This window comes from Marmota monax, unplaced genomic scaffold (assembly GCF_021218885.2).
Source record: "Marmota monax isolate L192 unplaced genomic scaffold, Marmota_monax_Labrador192_F-V1.1 WCK01_AAM20220418_F8-fsc00061, whole genome shotgun sequence".
Classification (NCBI taxonomy): domain Eukaryota; kingdom Metazoa; phylum Chordata; class Mammalia; order Rodentia; family Sciuridae; genus Marmota; species Marmota monax.
The window spans coordinates 3,667,813-3,685,382 of record NW_026695230.1 but is presented as its reverse complement, the minus strand read 5'-3'; the positions used below and the strand labels follow the sequence as shown (position 1 = coordinate 3,685,382).

Genomic DNA, 17,570 nt, shown 5'->3' with positions numbered 1-17,570 from the left:
TATAAAATAAGAAGTGATTCTCTATGTATCAATCAATCCCTTCCTCAAAGGTAATTAACATCAATTTGATTCCTATTTGGTTTGATAGTAATGTTTATAGTCCATAAGAACTATACATATATGCATATATATGTATATCTCTGTGTGTTTATAAGTATAAAGTACAACATATTTATAAGGATTTGGACTTTGTACATGGTCATTTATTTGTGTATACATGTACACATATCTGTTTGCAAATTTGATACTGCTTTAAGAGTATACTTGAATATGTTTGTGGTTCAGTACAGGTACAGTTATTTGTCTTTTCCTTTTAAATGATTACATAGAGTTCCATTGTACTTGTATATATTATCTACCATCCCTCTCTTGACATATTCTATTTTTTTTTCTAGTCAATCAGTATTGTAAGAACTATACTTGTACATGTGTTTTAAGAACTAATGCCATTATATCTGTATAACATATTAGAAGTAAATTGCTAGATTTAAAGAGATGTATTTCACTTTCAAATTAAAATACTAATTGATTTTCAAAATACTTTGTAAGAGACATGATGTGTTCTTTATGGTTAATTTTGCAACTTGTATAACAAGCATTTCTTTGAAAACCTGGACCAAATCTGTTAAGGAGATTATTCTATAGGCAACACCATCTATAGTTTGTATAACTATTGTGCCTAAAGTGTGTATCTGTATAAATGTTTGCATATCCCTGTCAAAACTTTGATTTTATCTAACAAAATCAAATTTATTCTGCAAAAAAAGAGATGGATCTTTGAGGTTAAACAGCTACAGCCTTTGAGAAATATGGTAATGGAATATTTTTGTTCTGTTGTCTCAAAATTGTTGAGCATGAAGAACTCTGGTAACAATTTGATGTAAAGAGGATTTCACCAATCTACTTAGGCCACTATTAAAATTTTTATAGCTATTCTTGTTTATGAATTTAATAATCTTGAGTTGTTTATTACATTTACATGTTCCCAGTAAATAAGGGACACAATAAGTATGAATTATTTAAGGTATGAATTATTCCTTCACCCTTTATCATTTTGCTCTTTGAGGTAAGGCTCTGTAGCTCAGTTTATCCAACCACTTGACTCAATCTTATGCATCACATAGAATCACTTTTTATGGCTTCATGCAGTGCCCTGGAAACTGGTTGTATCCTGTTAAAGAAAACATAACTATGACTCTTAGCACAGTGCCAAGGGTGATTGCCTGGTGCAAATCTTATAAGTGACTGTTAATAAGAATATTCGTCCAGGATCACATCCATGATTGAGTGTTCTTATCTCAAGAATGAAACAGTGCGAAATATAAATTGTATTCTTCAATGTCAAAAAGCATAGTTCAAATGAGAATTATCTTTATTTTATAGAGTGAAGCTGTATTCTATGGATTAAAAGTCAATAATTTGGAAGAAATACTGTATGATGTTATTTTTTAAAAGATTTTAATATATGCCTCTCTTAGTCCCAGTATGAACACTTCTGGATAAGTTTTCTTTTAATATTTTTAGTTGTAGATGGACACAATACCTTTATTTTGTTTATTTAGTCTTTTCATGTGGTCCTGGGGATCGAATTCAGGACTTCACTCATGCTAGGCAAGCACTTGACCAGTGAGCCATAACTCCAGCCCCTCTATATAAGTTTTGATACTGTCTTATGACTTTATAATTCGTGGGAAATTTTTATGATACATTTGTATGTATACACATAAGAATACATACAGGTGTATATATAAATTTACATGCATACATAATTTTCATTACAACCTTTGTATTGTTTCACAAGTGATGAAAACATTTATAAATACTTTGTGAAAAATATTGACAGAATACTTTTATGAAAAAGAAAGCAAAACAAACAAACAAAGAAAAAGAAGAAATAGGGAAGCAATCTGAGCCAAGAAATAGACTTACACATATTTCCTACAAAGTACTAAAAAGGCAAGGGTGTGTGTTTGCAGGCGTAGACTTTTCATGTGTCTTAAGGCCAGGTAAGTGTCATGAACATTACATTTTCTTTTCTGTAATTCTTCATAAACCCATTTTTGATGTGATGTCATGCCAAAGCATTTTCTTGAAAATGTAAACATGTTTTTAATTTGTTATAGTGATGACTTTGCCAGATATTCCACCAGAGTGAAATTTCTTTATTTTTTCAGAGTCTTCCATTGAAGAAGATTCCATGCAAAGCCAGTGCACCCTCAGGCTCCTTTTTTGCCCGAGATAATACAGCAAATTTCTTATCCTGGTGCCGAGATTTAGGTGTGGATGAAACATGTCTGTTTGAATCTGAAGGTCTGGGTATGTATTTCCTTCAGAAATTTAGTTGATACAATATTTAAATTGTTGTTGTCTTAGTAGATATTAATCCTTTTTTTGCTGTATTATGGAATTACACATATTTTTATCTTTAAAAATATGAGTTTGCTGTAAACTTGTAGATCTCTTGTGAACTTGTCCCACTATATTTGTGGAAAAATATATATGTCTTCTTACTATTGCTTACCTTATGGATAAAAGAATAGAAACAGAGGTGGCATAATCCTTTCCAAGCTAAAAATGTGAGCAATTAATGCAAACTTGGTCATTGTTTGAAAGCACAGGACTACATTTTACTATGAAGCTCTAGTTGGGTCAGAAGGGTAGGTATGTATTATCCAGCCATGAAAACGTTTTCCTTTCTCCTTGATGAAATATGAAAACTTTGTGTCTGCCATCAGCTCCATTTTTGTGGGAATTGAAGTTTGTTAGTTTATATATTTGTCTGTTTATTTTTCTAGAGAGATAGAAATCAAGTATGAAAGGAGGATATTAAAATAATAAAAATAATGAAAGGAGGATATGGAGATAATCAAACATAATGAAATAAAAGGCACTTACTAGATTGTTAACACTTGCTAGATTGCTGTTTTTTTTTCTTAATGAATTTTGGCAAGTCTATTTCCAGATCAAAGAGTGAGCTTTTGCATTTTCATTGAAGAAAGCCCATGATTGGACTATTTAGTGTTTCAACAGTACCCAATACCCTGGAATTGAATATTCCAACCTCCTGTGTGGGTTCTACTGCATGATAACTCTAATATGGAGAATATCAGAATTAAAATACCTCTCTAGTGAAGTGGAACTAAGTAAAGAAAGACAACATTTGGTGAAAGGAAAAAGAAAACTCTGGTTTTTTTTGCCTGAAGTTTTACAAAAATATAATTTACAAAATCTCATAATACCAAATATTAACATTGAATTAAGTTGAGATTGGGAGACATTTTAGACCGGAAAGAAATATGAACCAAAATAATTGCACAGTAGTGTGCCATTCACAATAGTGTACAGCTTGAATGCTTATAATTGGACTTTGAGTGTTACCATTTCAACATATAAAATAAAAGAAATTGAAATATATGACACATATTTGTATATCACGAATCTATGTATATATGTATATCACATACGTGATATACATGTATGTGATATACATATACATCTATACACACACTCACACACATATGAACACACGCATATACATATGCATCTCCAAGTCTCAGTCACAAAGAATGTACTCAATATGTTCTGCACTGAGTGTGTGGACAATTAATGTCATGGTATGAAATTCTGGAGTGCTCCTACATTGACAAAGAATTGCCACACAGGGGAAAAAATCCTTTATTTTAATATTAATTAGTTTGTTCATTTTAAAAGGTTTTTATTAAAGAAGCATTTTTCCATTTATTACTATAAATCAAGTGAGTTACAGAGAGCTATAAATGTAAACATGACCTTGTCTCATAATCCATGAGTTATGATGTTACTTGAATTAATATAAATTTTCAGACAGAACAATCAGTCTAATCCTAAATTTTCTCTTTTGGAAATATTTCTATAGTCCAAGGTTCTAGTGTTTATTTATTTGCATTTTTTAATTTGATGATCCTTTTTTTTTTTTTTTTTTGGAACTGGCTTTGAACTCAGGGACTCTCAACCACTGAGCCACTATAAAATACAAAATAGAGCCACCTAGCTAGGTGGCTCTATTTGTATTTTATTTAGAGACATGGTCTCACTGAGTTGCTTAGTGCCTTGCCATTACTGAGGCTGGCTTTGAAGTTGTGATCCTCCTGTCCCAGCCTCCTGCACCGCTGTTGACTAATTTTTAAAGTCCAATTTAATACTCTATTCTGTTGCTACAAAGCCTAAAGCAAATTCTAGGATCACCTTGGTAGGTAAATTTATACTTTGTAGCATGTATAGTTATGTCAAGAGGAATTTTGTCACTTCTTTACTAATTTACCATGTTTGACAAACAAACTAATATTATATAAAGAAATATATATATATATATATATATATATATGTAATAAACTTTTGAGTATTTTGTCCATTAAAGTACTCAGTTTTGATTCTCTTCTATAACTTAGCTTGTAACTTATAGTTAAAATGTATTTAACTATCCCAGAAAGCTATTAAAACCAAAATTTCAATGCTTTTAAAATTGAAAAATCATTTTTAATCTTTTCAGTTCCAAACTAAATCAAGAAATGAGGCTGCAGTTTGCTACTAAATTAAAAGATAAATTCGAAATTTTTCCTTCTCAGATAAGGACATGAGGTGATGTATAATAGGCCCTGGGATACAGAAGGAGGGGGCCGATATTATAGCATTGACTTTAGGATTAGTCAGAGAAAGGAAACAGCTGTGCCCATAGATGTTAATGATAATCAAGAGGAAGGACAATGACAAATTCCATTTTCCCAAGTGGAATCCTTTCTCCTTGGATTTTTCTTATTATTCACCGTGGGTGAGGAAGTGATTGAGCTGTGGCTGCTAGCCTTGAACTCTGTAGTTGCAGAATTGACTTTCCTACACAATAACACTGTGTACTCTGCTTGATGTCTTTTCACACTTCACTTTTGAAAGGGAATTTAGGGCAAGTTTTTTTTTTTTTTTCTTACCTTAAGATTTCATTTCAATGACTCACCAGATGAAGAACATTCTTTGTGTCCTAATGTTTAAAACCACAAATCAAATGAAAAGATGCCCCTGATGAAGGGGGTAAAAGTGTTTGAATGAATGATAAAGTAGATCTCTGTACTAAGTGTGTGTGAAAAGGCTTCTGTTTTTCTGCTGTTCAAAGTCTTTGCCTGCATAAAGCATCCTTATCGTGGTGGCAACTGATATGCTACCCTTTGCAGCAGTGCTTTTCTGTACAATCATTTGGGAGAAGATTGTAATTCACATCTCAACCTTTTCTCTTCCCACACAGCTAATAACATGAAGCCTCCGTGGGTGGGGGAAGTGGTGTTAGGGAAGAACAGGGGTGTCTGCAGCTACTGATGGCACATACATCTCTTGCTTCTTGTAGATATGATTGTTGGCAGATGTCTTCCTGTGCCACATACAATCACGTACAGTATATACACTGCAATTTATCATCTATAACTCTTTTCCATGACAGTTTTGAACGATAATTTTTCCTCTGAAATGTCCATTCTTAGGTTGTAAGTTAACTATACCCTGAATAGTGTTTTAGAAATGAGCCAATAAGAACATGGACAGAGGTCAGGCTTGCAGAAATCCACCTAAGATGTCAAAATGTTGGACATCTTAGTGATAAGGTAAATGGAATTATAAACTGTGAAAAATTAGCAAAATTAAGAAAATTAGGTATTTGGTGTTGGTGAGTGTACTGGAAAATAGGATCTTCTATGAATTGATGAAAAAATTGGGAATCAGTAGTCCTTCTCTTAGGGAAGTTTAATGTTACACATCAAAGACCTCAGAAATGTTTATAAACTTTTAAAGTGTTCTATTTCTAAAACCTTATCTGAAGAAAAGAAGAGATAGGCACCAAAATGTCCACTGAAACAACTTAAAAATAAACAGTTCTGACAGTTGACATTAGTTTAAACAAATTATAGTCATCAATAGATGCTAATAAAAAATAATATTCATGAAACCACTTAAGAATATGAGAAAAATACATACTAAGAACATGATAGTATATATTTATATATAGTATATATAAAATTCATATTCATAATTCAAAAGAGAAAAAATAATAGAGTTAGGAATTATATATTCTTCACTTTTCTATTAACAAACTTCAGATAGTAAAGAGTTATGGCATGTAACATAAAATATGAATGATTAATTTTATTTATGCTAAGTATAATTGGACCAACCTGCATAGGGAATTGTTTATTGACACATAATTTTATACATCAGCATATTATAAAGGCTTTTTCATATTGTTGAGGTTAAACTGTGTTTCCTGTGATTATGAAATTGTTTCATAATCAGCAATTCTAAGAGAGAATATAGATTTCTGTACACACTGTGGAGCATATTCTAACCTATGATCCACAAGTAATGCTCACCCTGACCCCTACTGTTCAAACATTGCTGACATACAAATTAATACCTGGAAATTTTGTTTTCATGTATCTGATATATTAAGATTGATAATTAACCTTGTTAAAGCCTTTAAGGTGTTTAGGATTTTGTGCTTTAAGTTAAAATGATGACCATGCATATTTTCTTGAATTTTAAAAGTTTATAGTTTCTTAATCAAATAGAAAATAGACTCTCAATAATTACTTTAAAAGAAATGAATTTTTAATTGTGGAGTAAAACCAAAGGTGTTTAGATGTGTAAGCATTTCTGTTCTTAGTTTCAAAGAGTTGTGGAAGTTATGCGACTCTATTAATCAATAATCTTCCTGACACTATATAATAATTTTTAAAATATTAATTTAAATATTATACTGCCTTTCCAGAATTATGCTGAATGTTTTTATGTGGCTCATTTTTACATCTTAAGATAAAAAATCGATGACTTATTTTCAGCTTAAAAACAGTATATGTCATGACACTGATGCTTTTATGAGACTTGTTTCTAAGATTCTTAAAGATATAAACCAATTTTCAGTTAGTAATGCTTTTATTTATGAGATTTATATCTAATACATTGGCATACCAGTTTAGAAATTATCAATTTAACCTTTTTTCCACAGATTTGTTTATTTTTCTTTATTTTGGTGATTGGGGAGATGGAAAGAAGGGGGATGGGCAATACTTTAAGTTTCACACTGTTTTGCTTGCCATAATTGTGTCAATATCATTGTGTTATTGGATAATTATAGGATTTGGAGGCCTGTGACTATTCTGCATCTATTTCTCTGAGAAAGAATCTACTCAGCAAGAAAAGGGTTTGCTATGTGCTGTGTAGCATGTGAATGTGTGTGATTTGTTTTGACTATGACTTTTAAGTTTTGTTTCCTGTGTTTGTGTTTGTTATAAATATTGTCTTCTTTTGATGCATCACTCTGATAGCACAGTTTTACAAAATCGTTTGTTCTACCGAACATCATCAGTATTTTACTACTTGCAGTATTGCTTTGATGATTCTGCGCAAAAGTGAAATGGCTTGCGTGTGAATTTTTGAACATTAACCTTTTCCATTTTGTACTCTAAAGTCACTGGTTGCATCAGAAAAAGAATCCTTGCCTGCTTTCTGGTGTGTGATAAGTCACTCCTTGTTCTTGTTGTCTATATTGAGGACTGTAACAGTATTTATGTGAAGGATAACAAGTTTATTAGTAAACATAGGATAACAATTTGTGCCACCATTCAGCTCTAGGTTAACTCAATATTTTCCCCAGGCTCATTTTCCTTTAGAACTCCCCTTTTTTAAAAAAAAAATAGATTTTTGTTTCAAAAAGTATTTATTTTATTAGCATTAATTCACTTTTTACTTTTGAACTCAGAGAATTCCTTTCAAATCTAGTCATTCCCCTATTCTAGAAAAAATGTAAGAGAGAACAATATTGAGTATGATTGAGAGAAAGCTGAATGTCTCCCTAGAATAATGGTTTAATCAAGGACTTGACAAGTTCAGGTTGAATTAGGGAAGTGGGCATCTTTCTCTCTTTTCCAGGATTGAATTTTCTCTGCCATAATGTATGATGGATATAGCTCTATTCTCAGTAAAGGGCAGCTAAGCAATGCCAATAGGTTACCATATGCACTCTCCCCCAAATCTTCATTTTACAAATAAGAAACTGAGTCTTTAAGAATTAAATCACTTGCCCAATGTATCAAGATCTTAAGTGGTTCAGGTAATATTAAAATTGAACTCCATAGCTAGGAATGGTGTTGCACATCTAAAATCCTAGTGGTTTGGGAGGCTGAAGAAGAAGGATCGTGAGTCCAAAGCCAGCCTCAGCAAAAGTAAGGTGCTAAGAACTCAGTGAGACCCTGTCTCTAAATAATATACAAAATAGGGCTGGGAATGTGGACCAGTAGTTGAGTGTCCCTGAGTTCAATCCTTAGTACAAAAACAAAATGAAACAAAAATTGAGCTCCATCAACTCAAAAGATCATGTCCTTATGTTAGAGAAATTTATATTTTGGGCTAATTTTAAATGTTTGTAGGATTAAGTTAAAGGCAAAAATGAAACATAAATAATAAATCAACTTAGGAAAGACTCTTGCCTCACATTGCTGTTCTGAGTGATAGTGACGTAGTCTATGAATTGAACAGGAATGCTGAGTGCTGGAGAAGAACAGGGCACCCCCATTTCAGGTCATTTCTCAATGTAGAGGCAAAAGCACTTAACTGCATACACTCTATTCTAGAGTTTCCTTCACTGATGTGATTATGAGTGGATACTCTTTATGTGACTTCTATTTTGGATGCCATATTATATTTTAAATCATTCTACTATTAATTTTGAAAAATTTTACTCATTCAGTATTAATGAGATTTCGATTTTTTCCTTGTTTGCTTTTTCCTTCTTAGCTTCAGATCAGGTTTTTTTGTTGGTTTGCTTTTTGTTTTTCTATTTTCTTATTATTCTGGAAATCAAACACTTTCAGGTGAGTGTTACAGACTGTTAATTTCTATCCGTAATTGCTTCCTACATTGAAACTCATAGTTTTCTGTGTAGATCTTCCTCAGAATGATGAGACTTAGGGAGCAGTTGTTTTTTCTTGTAGATCCTGGCAGGAGAGAAATGCCCATAATATCCACTAAAGGCTAATCTAGTTTATGAATTTGATTTCCCTCCATTCATCTTCATCATAATAGTCATAAGTGTTAGCCTTCACATTTATAGAACATTTTTCATGTATCACAGAACATATTTTTAAGCAAAATACATATAAGAATTATGTTATGCTTATTGTTATCATATCGATTCACACAGTGCCTATCAAACTTTAATGTATGTACTCATCACTTGGAAAACTTTTAAGAGTGCAGACCCCGACAAGGGCTGAAATTGGACCTGGTAATTGTATTTCTGTGAAATTCCCACGTGAAGCTAATTTTGCTTATCTGTAGACCCCCTCTTCTCTACTAGGGATGTAATGCTTACTAAGTGTTTATCATGCTCCAAGTGCTCTCAACACATAATTAATTTGGAAGGAAAGCAGGTAAAAGGTGTGACACCTGTTTGGGATATGAGAAAATTAGGAGCACTGAATAAAAACTGATTCCTCTGACTTATAGACTCCTATATTGTCTATTCTACCACTTTGAATTTTTAAAAACCTCTGCTCTACAAAGGCAGAAAGCCATTAGTTTATGATATTCTTCATAATTCAACTCCATCAAGGTGAAATATATATATAGTTTTCTTCCTAAATAAAAAGCCAGAAAACAGTTCTTTTCAATATTACCATAAATATTGCAGCCTCTACTTATATAGAAACCAAATGGACAACAGATTTTTCATGCTTCCATTTCTTTGCCCATCTGTTAAAACTTAATATATTTAGCTACACTATACATTCATGGTCTAATGCATTTTATCCTTGCAGATTCTGTGACATTGAAACTCTACCCCTTGCTTTAGTGGAAAGCCTCATTTTCTATTCCTGGAGCAAGCAGCATTCCATCTGACATTTGATGCCCATGAGATTTTTATAGAATCTAGGTTATAAGATTGAGTCTCTGGACACATATTTTTGAATGGGGATCTGTATTACTTTTCTCAGAGGTGTTCTACCTTATACTTTGCTTTGATTTTGGTTTTGATTATTTCTTAAAAGTATCTAGTGAATAAAACCTTTTGCATAATAATCACTGTTGACTACAGAGATTTTTATTTGTTAAAAATAATTTACTCAGAGGAACAGACAAGAATATGAAGGTTCTCTCCCACCCTTAATTCACAGCAGTATTGTAATGATGTAGTGGGAAAAAATTGTTCCTACCATAAATTTCATGAGAAGTGAAAATTTTTGCTTAAAAACAAAATGAATAAATATGTATAAGTTAATGGTACAGATGACTTAATGCAAGGGTTTTAGCTCAAATTCAACTCACCAAGAGTTGCTTTTCTGATCATCCTAACACAAAGATATGCATTCAATTACTTGTTTTTACAAATTATACAATAGTCAGTTTGATTAATTTATTGATTGTAGACTCAACTGAATTATTCTCAAAGAAAAATTAATGGTAGGATGTTTGGTGTCTTGAAAATAAAATGTGTCCAACTGTAATTGTTACTTAAACTTTATATTTAACATATACTTATAATAGCTAAAGAATATTTACTTTGTTTCTGTCTATACATACTGGCCAAAATTATGTGTTTAATATAAAACTTGATTGAAATTAGCGCTATCTCTGATATAGTATAAAATATTTAAAAATACACATTATCATAGAGTGATCCTACTCTAAATTACTGTATCCCCATAGTAATTGTTTCATTCATTTCAGAATTTATTCTTCTACCATGTAGGGTCTGACACTTTATATGTGCACAAATAAAACATACATAGGAAAAAACAGTAATGTTCAGTGGCTGAAGCAAATGAGAATGATCTTTAAGCAAATCATAAAAAACAATAAAATAAAAAAGAATAATGAAGGGAGCTAATATTGGGCAAGCATTTCCTAACAAGTACTGTGCCAAGCATATATTAATATTGTTTTGTTTAATCATCACAAAAAATATTGTGAGGTAGGCTATATCTTATTTCCTTAGAAAAGTGAGATTTTATGGAATGACTTCCCAAAATAACACAAGTAGTAAATATTAGAGCTCACACTTTGATATTTGTGGCTTGAATCCACAAATACTATATTATTTTTATAAGTATATTATACATATACAAAATAGTAAGATTAGGTGTAATATAGTTGTAGATACACATAATATAATTTTGTCAATTTCATTGCCCCTTACTTCCTCATTACATTCTTTCCATCTATTAAATTCAGTTTAGAACTTGCTTTTGTACAAAAATAAGAGTCAACTCTTAAGCACACTATACATACCCATACTACTTAAAAATTTTTGAATTTTAATTTCACAACAATGTTATATGAGTGCTTATTTCTATTATTCAATACTTATTTTTATAAATTCTTGCCATTTCTAGGTAAAATTAATCTTATTTCAGTTTGTGCATTGTCTCAACCACTATCACTACCATGTAATTATCGTCGTCCTTGATATTATGAGATATAATAGTAACTAAGGAATTACTGAGATCTGGTCGTTGTGCCAAATCATGCACCTCTAGATTATCTCATTCATTCCTTACTAGTCATAAATCATTGATTTTGGCGGGGGGCACATTAAGCCAGGCATGGTATGTCCAATGTTTGAAAAGTCATTAACCTGTGAAACAATAATATAGGTATATTTTGAAGCAATTTTATTACTTTATTAAAGGCAGTATTTCTAAGAAAACTTGAAAGTGAAACAAGTTTTTGTCAGCATTTTCCTTAAATATTACACTGGGAAAGATGTTCATGTCAAATTTTATAGGTTGGTTCTGTTAAAATGAAAAAAAATTATTATTTTTTTTTTATTTTGCCAAATGGATTTTCTTATAATACCATGTAGAGTCAACATTTGGGTTTTAGAAGGCGAAATCTGTTTAATTTGACAAACAAGAAACAAAGAGATCCACAATAGTGATGCATCCTTCATGACAAATTTTCATTTTTATGTGGCCCTTGTTATTGTTTTTCTTCAGAATGAGTTTGAGTTTTCATAAAACACCTACTTACACACCAATACTTATATCATCCTCAGAATATGTGTAAGTTGGTTAAAGTATTTTTATATCTGTGTCAAATATTACTTCCTGTAGTTGGTTATTGATTGCACATTGACACCATTGAGTCAATTCACTAATAATGTTTATATTTTGACACTTTTTCTATCAAGAAATGCATGAAAGTGTACCTAAAGCTCCTGAGGCTTTAGTTACTAGCTTCACACTACTTTCACTTCAGATGAGGGTATCAGCAGGGTATTTCAAGGCTTCTTTCTGTTTCTTGGTTTTTATAGGGTTCTTCCTCCCTCTCAGAACTCTTTGTTATTTTATGTCGTGGACATGGTTTTGTTTTGTTTATTTGTTTGTTTTAAACTACAAATCTAAATAAATTGATAATTAAGACAGGAATATCGATTTTCATTTGTTTAGTTTTTATGATATTTGTTATTGTTCTCTGTTTGGAACTGATATTTATGTGATATTACAATCCTGATGTTACTTTGCTCAGAAGTTGATTTAATGTACAAAATCTTATAAAGTTGTTATTCTAGCCACAGTCATCTGGCTCATTTGAAATGAGAGTAGTAAATATTTTTTTATATGAAGGATCTTTAATTAGAAGTAACTCAAGACTTCCTTTAGTAGAATATTGTAATAACTCCCCAGTGACCAATTAAAACTAAAATTTGTATCATCAACAATAGAAATATTCTCTAATTCCTAGTTTCCATAATCAATTCTTTTAAAGTGACACTGCTGATGGAATTAGAATAATTCACATGTCTGTTTAAAGCGAAATGGAATCACATACTTTTATTATTTAAGTAAAAGTATTATTTTCTACTTATATGCATTTTTAGCAAATTCTATCATGGCATCAGAGAGCCATATACAGTTATTGCCATAATTTGTAAGGAGAAGTAATTATAATGTTTAAGTGAAGTAAAAATAATCCTGAAAAATTACAAAATTCTATGTTCAAGAATTTAAAAATATTGCTGTTTTTCTTAAAGTTTATTAATAAGCAAATATTTTATTAGAACACTAATTGTAAAACTTGGTAAAGAGTGTCCTCAGAGAAAAATTTTTTCAACATCTCTTTTCCTTTTCTTAAATGACAAATAACATTTTAAAAATATCTTGATCAAGCTTTTAAAAGTGGTTGCTTAAGCAGTACATGCTTTTATTAGGCTCAACAAATACAAGTATGATTTGTCAATATTATGAAATGTAGCCAAAGCTACATTTATATTAAATTTACAGTAAATCAGAATTATCAAGTTATTAGATAATATTAAAATAGAAATATCAGTTCAAAGAAATCTTCCAATTTGCTCATTTAATAAACACAGGTGGCTGATACACATTTACAAAATTGATTTATATTTATAAAACACAGTTAAAAGTATCTCTTTAAAACATTATTTAATAATCATATTTGATTAGAAGAAGACACCAAATTTCAGGGTCTCACTTGACATTCTTCTTTGAAAGTTAATAAAGGAGAGTAATTTACAATTTGTATCCTTATTTGTTTGCGTTCTTTTTTCTAGAATCACTGGGAAAGGGTGGATCCAAGATATTAAAAAGGATGGTCTTACATCTAGTCTGTGTGTGCTGTGTGTTTTTAAATATCAGAATGACAGCTATCCATGTATCTAACATTGACTTACTAATATTAACTCCTTTAAAAAATATGTTCAGGATGAGAATTACTTAGCGTGAGAGTTTCTGAGACTAACAGCTTTTGGGGGCAAGGGTTAGCAGTGTCTTGAAAACTAGTAAGATAGAGCTTGTGAGTGTCAAAATGAATACTGGCTCACTTTCTGGGATCAAGAGGAACTGGGGAGGGGCAGCAGTCATCAGCAAGTCTGTTCCTTGTAGAGCTACTTTACAGTCCCTTCTATTGTAAATGTATCTATTTCTGTCTTGTCTTCTAGTCCTCCACAAGCAACCCCGAGAAGTTTGTCTCTGTTTGCTAGAGCTTGGCCGGATTGCAGCCAGGTAAGTCAAACAACTGCTACTGTGTTGAGACCTAGCCTGCCTCCTCTATGGATAGAGGTTGCTATGGACATCTTGAGAGCAGTTGTTCAAACTACAAGCATGCCACCAAGGTTCTTTACATCAAAATCTTGTTGTCAAAGTTGCTGTGTGTAAGCATTTGCAAATATACTTGAATCAAACACGTTTTCCATTTAAAGCTTACTTAAGGGGATTGTGGAGGAGGATCTAGTACAGTGAAGTTCCATATGGCATGTGTCTGTTCTTAGAAGAAAGTCTATTCCTGCCTTCTCTTATTTTCTACTCCTTTCTACCATTGCTGGTTGTTTACTCCTTAATAATTGCAGTTTCTGTTTTTTGTTCATTTTCCTCTATTCCCCCATTCTACACCACCTCCCTCAGCTCTTTTAGTTTCCACATTTGAGTGGATGAAATAGCTTTTTAAATTATTCTCTATGACTTTTTTCTTTAGGGGGTGGTGAGAACTGTGTGGAAATTGAACCCTAGGGCACTCCACCACAGAATCACATCTTCAGTCTTTAAACAAAATAATAATAATAATAATTATTATTATTATTATTTTTTTTTTGAGACAGGGTCTTACTAGTTTACTGAGGCTGGCCTTCAAATTGAAATCCTCTTGCCTTAGCCTCCCAAGTTTCTGGTATCATAGATGTGTACAATGATACCCATCTTTATGTTTTTACTAAAGAAAAGCTTGTAGGATACCATTCATATTTAGATATAGATATTTTCTTCTCCTAGAAGAAAAAAAGTTTAACTATAGCCACCATATCAAATAAGCAGAGGTAGGGACCTAAGCTGAGTTGTTTTGGTTTCATGTTTTTCCATTGATTATCTTGCCAACCACACAGGGCTTTTGAGAGTCCTATGAAACTCAAAGAATGAGAAATGAAGATTTAAATATTCAAAGAGGTCTTGATGAAAAATAAAAGCCAGAATTAATTAGAAGATGTTTTCTGGTCTAAATCTGGATATACTGTTGGGGCTAGGATTTGGTGAACCGTTAAAATACAGTGAGAGATAGCCCTGAATGTACATTTTCACGTGAGGAATTTATGTAAAAAATCAAGGAAAAGAAAATATAGCATGGCAAATCAGTTAATTATAGCATGGATAGAAAACTTACTGCTAACAAATAGATAATTTTTTTGATTATCTGCTTGTTATCCAGTAATAAATTAACCTGTAATCAGAAGTAATTCTAAGTTCTTTAAATCATCATAGTCAATATTATTTTAAAGAAGTGTGCCACAGTTGTGAAGTTTATTTCATCGCAATAGTTTACTAAAGATTTAATAATTGGTTAAGCGTTGTTTTAATGCTTTTAAATTCAATCTACATATTACTGAGACTCACCCAGTATGGAGTTAAAAAGTCCATTTGAGTCAAGGTTTTGCTAAGGGATTTCCCTACTCTCCATCACACCCTTCTCTGATAATTGGGCAATGACCTCCAGGGAGATGCCCTAGTCCATGGTCAACTGAAGTGTGTTCAAGCTTGGGTGCCTGGCTGTTTTTAAGACCTCTTCCCCTGAATGCTGCCACATCCTTGAATTCTGTGAAGAAGCAGGGTCAAGGCAGTGCTATTCCTGCAACCCTGACAAATGCTCTCCACCAAAAGGCTGGGGACTCTCCTCTGCAGGAAAAACAGCCTTGAGTCTAAGGAGAACCCAGGACTCAGCAGCTATCCCCTCAGAAAGGGGAAGCTAAAAATACATGAGAACACTAGACATGAAATAAAATCACAATGAATCAGCATCTGCCACTGAAATGCTCTAGTAAAAGAAACTTTGATGGTCCAGATGTCCTATTTAATAGGACATTCTTAGCTTTAGTTATGCCATTAAAATAGTTTAAGATTCCAGATTCCATTTTTGTTCCTTTATTGCTTCTGAAAGGTAGAAGATAAATAAGGGGAATTACTCTCTCTAGTATCAGCTTGGGATTTGTCATTATTGTCCCATTTAATTTGTAGTTATTTGCCTGTTTTCAGGCAAATGTTTGTAATTATGTAATTGTTATTATGCTTTTTATTACATGGACACTCTAAGAGGAATAAACATTTTTAACTGTGGCCAAGACTTCACAGAAGATGGGCTATATTCTCTGAGGAAATGACACTGGAAATCATCTTTCCTCCTTCTGAGTCTTGTCCTTTACCACAGGATGTTAAACTCATTAGAATCTTGGTTAATGAAAGGGAGACATTGTCAGTTGTCAAATTCATGGTGAAGTACCATGTGAAAGGTTCCCTCTGACTAGAAATATATTAATATTATTGTCATTCAGGGTTATTCCATGTTTGACTGTACTTCATGACCATGTGAGGTGATAAAATCAGTCATAATTATAAAAGATACATCACAAACAATTTAGGAATATCACAATGGAGATAAGTAAAGGTTAAAATAACTCATACATTATGATATTTAACTAATAATTTTTGCTTTTTTTTTCTTCTGTTTCTTCTTCACCTACTTGAGTAGTATGAAGGACTGCACATTTTTCAGTAAAGAAGAAAATAAGCTAAAATATCACTCATGTTAATGCTTTTGTTATTATGTGCAGGATGATGTTGAATACTTGAACATTGGTTGGATAGATGAAACATTAAGTATAAATGTCTATTAATCTTTCTCTGTTATACATTTGAAGTTTTATTATGAAATTTCAATTGTGTTTACAAACAGCAACCCAATAAACCAACTCTCACTACCTTACCTTTATGTTGAAACACAGTAGTTGAAAGAACAAAAGGGAAAAACATTTTTACTCTTACATTTTATCCTAGATATTTTCTTATCTGTATCTGTTTGTTTGAATATTTGCTCCCTCCTCTCCTCACTAATGTACAGAGAAATACACTATTTTGAATGAAAATTCATTTATGAATTAAAACAGCTTTAGTAATCTGGAGAGAGTTCTCAAGAACTACAACATTAGCTTTCTCATCAAACAGATGAGTTTGGTCCTCAACAGAGTTTCCATGCATTCTTAGGAGTCATGATTTTCATCACTGAGAGATGATGCTTTCTTATCCTTGACTCCAAACACTTACTTCTCCAAATTTCAAAAGTACCATCTTAAAAGCATCAATGTCACTTAGAATTGATTCTCAGAATGTTTCTGAATCTCTGCCACTTTCTTCCTCCTGGGGACACTTACTGAGACTCCTTTGATGGCTTTGAACTTTTCTGAGTTCTGAGATGGGAGAATGAGACCACTTTTTGTTCCCATGGGTAAAACTTCCTTTTATTTTCAGCTAAATAGAGCTATCATTATTGGCGAGTGAAGTCTCTATACTAGTATTTCAGACAGATGTCAATTTCTGAACGTAAAATATGTTTTGGTCTTATAAAAAAGTAAAAGATTCAGCAAAAGCAAGTCAATAAAACCTCAAAAATATTTTTAATGAAAGTGTTTTGACATTAATTGTTGGAAAAAAAAGAAAAAAGTTACTATGAATTCACATTTATCCAGACTGCACAATTAAGATTGTCTCTTTGGTTTGGTG

At 32.0% G+C, this 17,570-nt stretch overlaps 1 protein-coding gene across 7 annotated transcripts in view; it reads left to right on the top strand.

The window, feature by feature from the left end:
- The window catches only part of Gas2 (growth arrest specific 2), a 124,421-nt gene that overhangs the window by 45,376 nt on the left and 61,475 nt on the right, over nt 1-17,570 (top strand). For all 7 annotated transcript variants that reach the window (XM_046438081.2, XM_046438077.2, XM_046438082.2 and 4 more), the window contains 2 exons: nt 2,175-2,316; nt 13,973-14,036. In XM_046438081.2, coding sequence (XP_046294037.1) covers nt 2,175-2,316; nt 13,973-14,036 — 206 coding nt within the window. The remainder of the gene's footprint in view (nt 1-2,174; nt 2,317-13,972; nt 14,037-17,570) is intronic.